Source organism: Asparagus officinalis, chromosome 10 (assembly GCF_001876935.1).
Source record: "Asparagus officinalis chromosome 10, Aspof.V1, whole genome shotgun sequence".
Taxonomy (NCBI): Eukaryota; Viridiplantae; Streptophyta; class Magnoliopsida; order Asparagales; family Asparagaceae; genus Asparagus; species Asparagus officinalis.
This window is the reverse complement of record NC_033803.1, coordinates 65,486,449-65,497,812: the sequence shown is the minus strand read 5'-3', so window position 1 is coordinate 65,497,812 and position 11,364 is coordinate 65,486,449. Positions and strand designations below refer to the sequence as shown.

Sequence of the window (11,364 nt, the reverse complement as noted above, 5' to 3'; positions counted from 1 at the left end):
ATACTTATACGTGTGTGTGTGTATATATATATATATATATATATATATATATATATATATATATATATATATATATATATATATATATATATATATATATATATATATATATATATATATATATATATATATATATATATATATATATATATATATATATATATATATATATATATATATATATATATATATATATATATATATATACTTTATATAATATATAATATAATATATATATAATATATATTATATATATTATATATTATATATTATATAATATATATATATATATATAATATTATATATAATATATATATAATGCTACAGTAATTTACTGCAGCATTTACTACAGCATGAACAGTGATTCTTGGGTTTATTATAGAGGAATAGATGTATTATATTAAATATTATATTATTATAATATTATATATAATATATTAATCTTATATTAATCTTATATTATTAGCATTAATGCATCAATATCCAACCTACATCCTCTCTCAATTGTAGAATTTCACAAATTCTAAAATATAATAGTTTTTTATTATTTGGGGATTCAATATCCCAAAATTGGTTGTGAAACAAACATGATTTATGAAAATCTAAAACCCAAAAAACTTGTAATCCACCTTAAAAAAAGGTTGAAACAAAAGAGAGGATTTCACAAATCCTAAAAATATATTATTTGTTTATAATTTAGGGATTCAATATCCCAAAATTAATTTTGAAACAAACAAAGTTTATGGAATCCCAAAACTCAAAAAGAGCACTTTTTACATCCCAAAACTTGAAATCCACCCTATATCCCAAAAACAAAACAAAACAAGATAGGCTAAAAGTTAATAAGATATGGGTAGCTCTGTTCAAAATAATTCTAAATCATGAATCCACATTATGTTGGCTTTTTTGCACTTTAATTTAATTTCCCAAAGTTTTACCATTTTTCTAACTTTGATATACCCTGAAGTTCTGCATTTGACAATTATTAATGCGCCCAAAAATTTTCAGCTTGACGTTACTTTGAGAATTTGACATTCGAAACCTAACTTAATTTGTTCGGTAATTTCTTCGGAGTTCAAAAAATTAAAATATGATAGGAATGTTTTTCTCATTGAGGTTTAAATATGTTGATATTAATTCTTGAACAACATTAAGTCTGCTTTATAACTTTGCGATATAAATTGTCATGTGACAAACTTCAAGGTACTATTGAAGTTAAAAAAAAAAAAAAAAAGAGTGTAACCTAGCTCAGGATATTAAAGTGCAAACAATCCAACTATATATGATACTGTAAATGCATTTGTTGTTCCAACCACTACTGGTGACTGACCAACCGATCAGCGCACCTAAGTTTGATTCGATCTCGATGAAGGGGACGACATGGTGGGGGTTGGAGACCCGAAGGGGGTGGCGAAGGTCGGAGACGTCGGGGAGGGAGGTCCGGTAGAGAGAGGAGAATGTCAGGGCTTTCAGCCACGTCGTGCCGGATTTGGGGAGGGAGGCGAGGAGGATGTCGGTGGGCCGGGCCTGGAAGTGGTGGCGGGACGAGAGGACACCGAGGAGGGAGTCCTTGAAGAGGTAGTGGGCTTTGTAGAGGACAACTGGGAAGGCTGAGCAGTCCGTTATTGTTGGGAGGTCTGAGAGTTGATCGTCCTCTGGAGCTTGCTCCATATTGATTACTTGATTGGTTGTGTAAAGAGCTGAGGAAGAGCGACATGAACAAATGGAACCGACGTGGTTGAACACCTAATTATACCCCAGGATCTTTCGGCCTTTTGCACTAGACCCCCAATAACTCTCAAAAATTCCTTTGTATGTCGTTTCTCGGCTCTAATTTATAGGGGCTCTCTGCAAAATGCGGAAACTTATTGGGGTTTTGTACAATCTTGAAAATTATCTAGGGTTTATTTCAAAGCGGTGAAAGTTCTTGGCGTTTTAGTGTAATTTATAGCCTTATATTTAATTAATACGGTGTTAGCCGAAAGTTTTACCCTCGTTTATTTTTAAGTACGTAGGCCCGCTTCAAAAATTACTCTTAAACGCACAACACTCTATTGAACTATTTTCAAACCCACTTTGTGTGTTGCCGTGGTTTGGTATACAACAATTTACAATTAATTATATCAAAATTGTGTTCATATAATGCAATTTACGTCAATTACAACAACTTATATTAAAATATAGCAACTTTCATGATAAATTTTGACAACTTACAATTAAAAACAATCCACGTGACTAGAATGTGCAAAGTAGATTAAAAAACAATCCACGTGACTTGGACAATTTTTTTAAAAGGAAAAATTGTTTAGAATGCAACGTTTGACCTCGCTTCAATTATTGACATACTTAATATCATAATTAATAGAGTTATTATAATTAACAAAATAAAGAGAACGGTAGATGCAGACAAGTAGGGGTGTGCAACGAGCCTTGCTGACTCATCCCATGGGCCGGCCCATGCTAGCTCAGTGGCGAGTTGAGCGAGCCATGTTTTGTTGCTTGTTTCCAGGTCTGGAGCTCAATCCAACTCACTCGCGGGTCCAAGAACATGCGGGACGAACCATGACATGGGTCGGCCCATTTCACCCACTTAATTATTATTTTTTATTTTCTAATATTTAATTATTTTTGATAGGTTTTTTTCAATATTATTTAGGCTAAATAGCTAACTAACAATTGACATGATTACAAAAATTAAAAAAAAATAATTTTATTAAGTAAAATTGTATATTTGTATATACTTACGGAGAAAACCATCACAAATACAAGGATTTAATGCAGTTTGGAGCAAGTTTTACATCAATGAGTAGCATAATATTGTTCCACTAGTTAAAAAAATACAAGAATAAAAGAAATTATAATAAACTATAAAGAAAAAATATTATTATGAACTAAACGCGAGCCCACGAGTCGGGACAATCGAGTCATCTCTCTCATACGTAAGCGCAGCCCGCTCGCTAGGCCTTGCGGCCGAGCGGGTTGTTGGCTCGCATTTTGCTTTGGGCTGACCCAGTGCAGCCCTGTGGCCCGTTACTGTAGTTGGTCGAATCGGTCCCATCCCGTACTGTCCGGTAGAGAGAGGAGAATGCCAGGGCTTTCAGCCACGTCGTGCCGGATTTGGGGAGGGAGGCGAGGAAGATGTCGGTGGGCCGGGCCTGGAAGTGGTGACGGGCCGAGAGGACACGGAGGGAGTCCTTGAAGAAGTAGTGGCCTTTGTAGAGGACAACTGGGAAGGCTGAGCAGTCCGTTATTGTTGGGAGGTTTGAGAGTTGATCATCCTCTGGAGCTTGCTCCATTGAATACTCGATTGGTTGTGTAAAAGAGAGGTGAGGAAGAGCGAAATGAACAAATGGAACAGACATGGTTGAACACCTAATTATACCTGGATCTTTCAGCCTTTTGCACTAGACCCCCAATAACTTCCAAAAATTCCTTTATATGTTGTTTCTCGGTTCTAATTTATAGGGGCTCTCTGCAAAATGCCAAAACTTATTGGGGTTGTGTGCAATTTCGAAATTTGTTTAGGGTTTAGTGCAAAACGGTGAAAGTTCTTGGGGTTTTAGTGTAATTTAGCCTCATATTTAATTAATACGGTGTTAGCCCATAAATCTTAAGTTTTACCCTCATTTATTTATTTTTATTAAATCCATCCGCTTTAAAAATTACTCTTAAACGCACAAGTGTACAACACTCTATTGAACTATTTTCTAACGCACTTTGTGCATTGCCGTGGTTTGGTATGCAGCGATTTACAATTAATTATATCAATTTGTGGTAATATAATGCAATTTACATCAATTATAACAACTTATATTAAAATATAGCAACTTATGATAAAGTATGACAACTTACAATAAAAACATAGCTACTTGAGGCTTAATAATATTGTCCACTAACGTGCTAGAATGTGCAAAGTAGATTAAAAAACAATCCACGTGACTTGGACAATTATTTTAAAAGGAAAAATTGTTTAGAATGCAAAGTTTGCCCTCGCTTCAATTATTGACACAGTTAATATCATAATTAATAGAGTTATTATAATTAACAAAATAAAGGGGACGGTAGATTCAGACAAATAGGGGTGGGCAACGAGCCGTGCTGGTTCGTCTCATGGGCTGGCCCATGCTAGCTCAGTGGCGAGTTGAGCGAGCAGTGTTTAGTCGCTTGTTCCCGGGCCTAGAGCTCAGCCGAACTTATTCGCGGGCCTGAGAACATGCGGGATGAGCCATGACATGTGTCGGCCCATTTGACCCACTTAATTATTATTTTTTATTTTTAATATTTAATTATTTTTAATAAGTTTTTTCAATATTATTTAGGCTAAATAGCAAACTAACTATTGACATGATTACAAAAATTGAAAAAAAAAATAATTTTATTAAGTAAAATTGTATATTTGTATACAATTACGGAGAAAACCATCACAAACACAACGATTTAATGCAGTTTGGAGCAAGTTTTACATTAATGAGTAGCATAATATTGTTCCACTAGTTAAAAAAATACAGGAATAAAAGAAATTATAATAAACTATAAAAAAATATTATTATGAACTAAACACGAGCCCACGAGTCGGGACAATCGAGCCATCTCTCTCACATGTAAGCGCAGCCCGCTCGCTAGGCCTTGCGGGCCGAGCGGGTTGTTGGCTCGCATTTTGCTTGGGCTGACCCAACGCAGTCCTGTGGCACGTTACTTTAGTGGGTCGAATCGGTCTCATCCCTCACCAAGCCGGGTCGAGCCGAGCTCAAGAGCGAGCCGAGCGAGCGGGCTCGTGGGCTGACCCGGCCTAGTGCCCACCCCTATCAAACCCAGTATAATCCCACTACTCTACTTAATAAGAGATCTAATCCATAATAGAGAGCACTAGATATATGCAGTCCATTAATTTAGAAAATAGACTTTCAACCCCGTGACTTGTTAGCTTTTCCACCGTGCATCGATGGGACTAATTGAGAGCTCGAAACTTCCTATCTCTTACTACCCCCTTTTGTTAAACAAGTTGTCAATCTATTCCCATTTTTGCCTACATAATAATACAGTAGTATAATCAATAGTGGATCTAGGATTTTGTCCCGGGGACCCGTTGGCATCTCCATATAATTTAGTGGTGTCCTAGCTACTCTAATTCTAGTAGTGTTATTAGTAGCAAATGCAAATAAAAGCAAGCTGCGATAAAACTGAACATTATATAGCTTTGCCTCCACGTATAATTCTTATCCTATACTAACCTTTGTTGTCCTTAATCACTCTGGGGGAATTTTTTTACCGTAATCTGAAAATCTGTAACCAAAGCACACAAACGTTTTAGTTTATTACAACATTTTATGGATGAGTAATGAGTTTAAACTAAAGAACAATTTGTGTACTAAAATATGAAAAGAATTACAAGTGGGACCAAAACTGATGTAGACAGAAAAAGGTCAGAAACAAAATAAATAAATAAAAGAAATAAGAATACAACGATAACTAGAAAATTATTATAAGATGTCTGATGGGTCTTGAGCGAAAAAGGATCACAAGTATATAACTATGACCAAAGACCTTAAAGCAAACAATTAGATGTATCATGAACAGATTCACTATAACAATAAGCCATGGGATTAAAAAAAAAAAAAGGAAACCAGCTAGCAAGCAAGAAGCAGTACTATTAATATATCTATACTACATATAAAACAAGATTGCCTTGTCAAAATTTTTGATTTTCAATTTTCCCCTTTTAAGTTTGATAATTCTCAAATATGTCATTAGTTGTAATTAATCTTTCATTAATTATATGTAACCTCTTATTAATTATGCATTTCCTCACTTTTTCAAAACCTTTGGTCATACTATTATTTTATTATTTAATTATGTTATTTAATAGAAAATTTGTAATTTATCTCTAATTTATCTTCACATAGTATTTAAAATTCTAGAAAAATTAAAAATAATAAAAATTTTATTATGCTTATATCTTATGTATCTGGGTTTCACCTCTTATGGAGGACTACCAATTACCATTCATCTTATTAGCCTTCTAAAAGTATGATAACAATATGAAAAATAATTTTTATTTAATGTAATTATATTTTTTATGAAAAGTATGATAATAATATTATAATAATTTTTATTTATGAGGGACTACTCGTTACCTTTCATCTTATTAGCCTTCTAAAAGTATGATAATAATATGAAAAATAATTTTATTTATTGTAATTATAATTGTGCTAATATCATTTTAGTAGTATTGTTTAAATTAATAAATTACACTCAAATTTAATAATTATTTAATTTAGTAAATTATTTACTAATAGTGTAATAAACTAATTATGAAATTAAAATGTGCTTACTAATAGTATTATAATTATGCTGTGTATAATATTACTATATTTAAAAGAGAAAAAGTATTTAATATATCATAATTATTTTAATAAATTATAAATAAATTATAACAAATTATCCAGACTATAATAAATAATCATACAGTTCTTTATACATAATTTTATCGTACAATTTATTTTTTTAAACAAAATTATAATTATTCAAAATTTATATTGCTATACAAATTATTTCGTTATTCTACCACCAACAAAAAAATTAAAAAATATAAAACAAAATATGTATGCTCTCCTGCAAAACACGTGCACTGTACTAGTAATATTAAAAGAGATTTAACAACAGCTAAGAACAAAAGGCTCACAAATAGATATTATAATAGAATTAAATCAAGATTTCACAACACATATCATGTCATGTCATACTTCAAGACGTCTAAGCACTCTAGATAGCCAAAGAATATTATAAAAAAAAGATGCAATCAGAACCTAAAAACAATTAAAAAATATGAAACCTTCTCTTAAAAATAAACCTTCTCTTAGAGATGAATATGTAGTCAAATAAACAAATAACGATTAAAATACTATGAAATGAAATCCAACATCATTTATCACATGAATAAAATAAAAAAAATTGATTTCACAATACACACAGCTCAAGGTTATCTCAGTATTGCAGGTCCACATAAAGAAATTATTCTAATAGGCGAAAGCACTTTAGCAAGAACTTTTGTAGATATTATAAAATTACTTTAAAGACAATCTTTTCTATATTTCTCCTGAGGGAGAAAAAAAATAGTGGGTCGGCTGAGAGATTTGAGGACGAAGGAAAAATGACGAGGACAAGTTTGTAAAGTGTGTCGCCCGTTGAGGCCAACAAAGCTTTGATACTTAGTAAGAAATTTGAAGAGGGAGAATAAGATTGGAGAGATTATTTTAGGGTTCCAATTTTGCAGTGAAAATTTCCATGCATGGGTTCTAACTATCAATTTGAAGGGCACACTTCGCAATCGCCCTCCCTTCAGATCCGCCCTCAATATCAACGAAATTTATAGTTGAGAATCTCAAATATTTTCTTATCTATTATAATCCTCTCCTGATTTTATGAGATAGCGAGTTAGGCCAAAGCCAACAGACTTCAACAGTTTTTGATGGAAACTTAAATTGCCATTATGTTTACTATTACACTTATTTTATATATTTTTCCTACACACTTCAATAAAACAAACACCCACCCAAACTGTTGCAAGTGAATTACTTTTCAACTTATGTAGAAAGACATCCCCTCAAAATAATAAAAGTTGCATGCAAAATTGAAACGATATCATTAAGGACTAATTTTTAAAACCAACCTGTTTAGAAACTTAATTGCAAAAACCAACATATTTCCAAATTAATTATCAAAAATCGATCTAGTTTCAGCCAACTGATCAAAACTGGGTCGATTTTGATGAAAAAAATTACAGAACTTCACGGGACTTGAAGTCCCGTGAAGTTTAAGCTCCTGATAATCAACTTGATTAGAGTGCCTAAAACTTCACGGGACTTGAAGTCCCGTGAAGTTTTGTACATTGCCAATTTCACAGGACTTCAAGTCCCGTGAAGTTGAAAGTTTTAAAATACATGCACAGGGTTCTCCGATGAGACTGTTGTGGGTTAGGTCGAGGCGGGTCAGGTTCGAGAGGTGGGTCAGGCTCAGGATCATGAAGCCGCTGAGGGTGTTGTTAGAGAGGGAGAGGGACCGGAGGGACTGGAGGCTGAGGAGGCCGCGGCTGAGCTTGCCGGAGAGGCCGAGGGAGGAGAGGTCGAGGGAAGTGACGTGGCGGGTGTTGGGGTCGCACCGGAGCGTGGGCCTAGGAGCAGGGGTCGCCAGAGTCGAGGGACCAAGAGGAGAGGGAGCCGGCAGGGTCGAGGAGGAGGACTTGAAGACGAGGAGGGCGAGGAGGTCAGGGTTGAGGAGGGAGGGGGGAGGGTCTGGAGAGGGAGAGGAGGGAGGAGAGGAGAGGAGGAGAGAGGGATAAGAGGCTGGAGTTCGTGGTTCGTTTGGGTTGAGAGAGAAAGATGAGAGAGAAGAGAGAAGAGGAGAGAGAGAGAGAGAGAGAGAGGCTATTGTTTATTTAAGTTTTAAGTTTCACGAGACTTGAAGTCCCGTAAAGTGTTGTCCCTCTTAATCAAGCTGGTTAAGTGAGGCTTAAACATCACGAGACTTTAAGTCCCGTGAAGTTGTTTAAGTTTTTTCGCCAAATTCGACCTAGTTTCAGCTAACTGGCTGAAACTAGGTCGAATTTGGCAATTATTTTGGAAGTAGGTTATTTTTTGCAAATAAGTTTCTAAAAAGGTCTAAAATGAAAATTTGTCCTATCATTAAATTAGATATAACCAAACACTTAACTCATATCCTTTGTCCAACGAGTATTGACATCAAGAAGGAACACAGCAGGAAACAAGAGAACACGAAATTTATCTAAACACTTCCGCTCGCATACCGGCAAACTATTTTAAACGGAAAGCCCTGTACCCGAAAACTTGCTCGCCGTGATCTCATCCAACCATCGACCCATCTCCGGCGAAAGAAGACTCCTCCAACCCCCAACACCTCCCCGCCTGAAATAAAACTTATTTTCCAAATCCGCCAACATAGTCTCAAGCACCCCCTCTCTGTTCACCTCCAAATTGCTCAAGCTCTCGAACCCACAAAGCTTTACTATGCCCTCCGCCACCCCACCCCTCTCCTCCTCCTCCTCCGTAAACGGACACCCCATAAAACCCGCAACCCGTTTCAACTCACCTATCGGATCCGCAATCATATCCTCATACTTCACGAATAACACCTTGGCGTCATTTGCTCTGCTAGCGTTCCAGTATCCGACCACATGGTTCCAATACGGCCCCATAACACTAACCCCATCGCAGAACTGATCGAAGCTCGCCTCAAGTGGGATCGGCTCCTCCCCTGCCTTCTCTCTGATTCTGTTCCAGAAATGCCATGAGGAAACGAAGTTGTCTTTCGGGTTTCGGCATACGTAGATGATTTTTGAACCCGAGTCCGCAATGGAGGTCGGCAGTAAATCGAAGGGGAGGTGCGTAGACAGGAGCCTTGGGGACGGCATCGAGGAAAAATCTGTTCATTCGAAGAAATATTTGGAGTCTCATGTTGTTTCAACTAAATCCAAAATTTTCAACTTGACGTTACTTTGACAATTTGGCATTCGAGACCTAACTTTGTTCGGTAATTTCTCCAGATTCAAAAAATTAAAATATGAGAAGAATCTTTTTCTCATTCAGGTTTTATTACGTTGATATCCTAGAACAAAACTGAAGCCGGATTTAAAACTTTTGTGTTATAAATTGTCGTATATAACAAGCTTCAAGGTATATTGAAGTTAAAAAGAAGAGGGAAACGTTAGGATACTAAAGTGCAGATATTGCAACTATACGTGATACCGTAAATGCATTTGTTGTTCCAACTACTGGCGACCGAGCGCACCTAATTTTGATCCGGTCTCTATGATGATGTTTGGTTAGTTAATATATGTGCTACATATATTTTAAACAGATCATGGTGATGAACATTGTGGAACTTTTGGTCTTTATGGCAAGTCTTTACCTACCTATTTTGATGGGTGAAGTTATGGACTATGTTCATAACCTTGATGATTTGTTTGAAGTTTTAGCACATGTTGAAGAAATAATGTCATGTTTAGCTTCCTCTTTTTGTTGATAACAAAGGGGGAGAAATACTGCTATAGATTAGTTATGTTGTGTACTGTTATGTTATGTACTGCTATAGATTAGTAATGTTATGTACTGTTATAGAACATTTGCATATATGCAGGGGGAGTAAGTATGGTTATTTCATTATATTTTAATCTGATTATAAGATATATACTTAGGCATAAATTATTTGTTATCATCAAAAAGGGGGAGAATGTTGAATATCATATCTCCATGATATATAGTGTTTTGATGATAACAATTTATACAGTGTGTGCACTAACTTTTATATGCATATTTCAATATCAGAATAAGTACAAGTGCAAGTTGATTTCAAGGCATTTTGAAGTGAAGAAAATGAAGAACAAATGAGATAATGTAATTTATATTTTCTTTACTTAGAATAATTGTACAAGCCTTGATCACACACACGCGCACACACACAATATTAGAACACACTAACACAGGCTTAGTGTGTTGGTTAACTATAGAAATCCCCTATGTTAACCATTAGAATTATAGTTAAAACTTAAGTATAAAAATATTTTATATCACAATTTTTACTCTTAGTAGTCGACTAATTAGAATAGTAGTCGACTACTCGTGTATAAAACTCAAATACATGTTTCTGTCATTTTACAGTATAGTCGACTACAATGGATTATAGTCGACTACTCAGGTGTTTGACAGAAACATAAGTTCCTGTTATTTTACAGTGTAGTCGACTAATCATCATTATAGTCGACTACTGAACTCAAATTTCATTTTATCAGTTTCTGTCAAAATACAGTGTAGTCGACTAATGAGCATTGTAGTCGACTACTGAGAAATTTTCTGAATACATAGAGTCTGTTTGAACTCAGTGTAGTCGACTAATGTCAATAGTAGTCGACTACAGATTTAGTTTTTTTAGTATTCAAAGTTTGAATTTATGACTGTTTATAGCCATTTTTAAACGTTTTTAAATTTCAAAAAATTGTCTTTTCAAGGGCTATAAATAGGTTATTTGTTCAGAAAAATTGCAGAGACTTACATACCCATAAGCTTTGATCTTTGTGCATTTTTTCAAGTGAAAAATATTCAGATTTTGTGAAAAAGAGAAGTTTCTGAAATTGCCTCTAAACATTCATCAAATACCTATCATTTAGGTAATTTACAGAGGTTAAAAGAATCCTAAGCCACTGCTGCACTTCAGGTGGAACCAGTATAAAATCCTTGTGTTTGTGTTTGCAAATTTCTGAGATTGCCATTTTTCTTTGCAATTTATAATCTACTTTGCATATATTTTAAAAGAACACTATTCACCCCTCTTCTAGTGTTCTAGTGTATCTAT

The 11,364-nt window shown here is 34.8% G+C and overlaps 1 protein-coding gene across 2 annotated transcripts in view; it reads right to left on the bottom strand.

Annotated features, from left to right (window-relative positions):
• The window catches only part of LOC109826958 (cytosolic sulfotransferase 17-like), a 5,511-nt gene extending 2,175 nt beyond the window's left edge, over positions 1 to 3,336 (bottom strand). The window contains exons 1-2 of one of the 2 annotated variants that reach the window (XM_020393969.1): positions 3,088 to 3,336; positions 1,347 to 1,459 (exon numbers count right to left, since the gene is read on the bottom strand). In XM_020393969.1, the coding sequence (XP_020249558.1) occupies positions 1,347 to 1,459; positions 3,088 to 3,296 (322 nt within the window). In that variant the 5' untranslated portion in view covers positions 3,297 to 3,336. Of the gene's footprint in view, positions 1 to 1,346; positions 1,707 to 3,087 lie in introns of those variants that run through there. The other variant, XM_020393968.1, reaches the window with a different exon arrangement.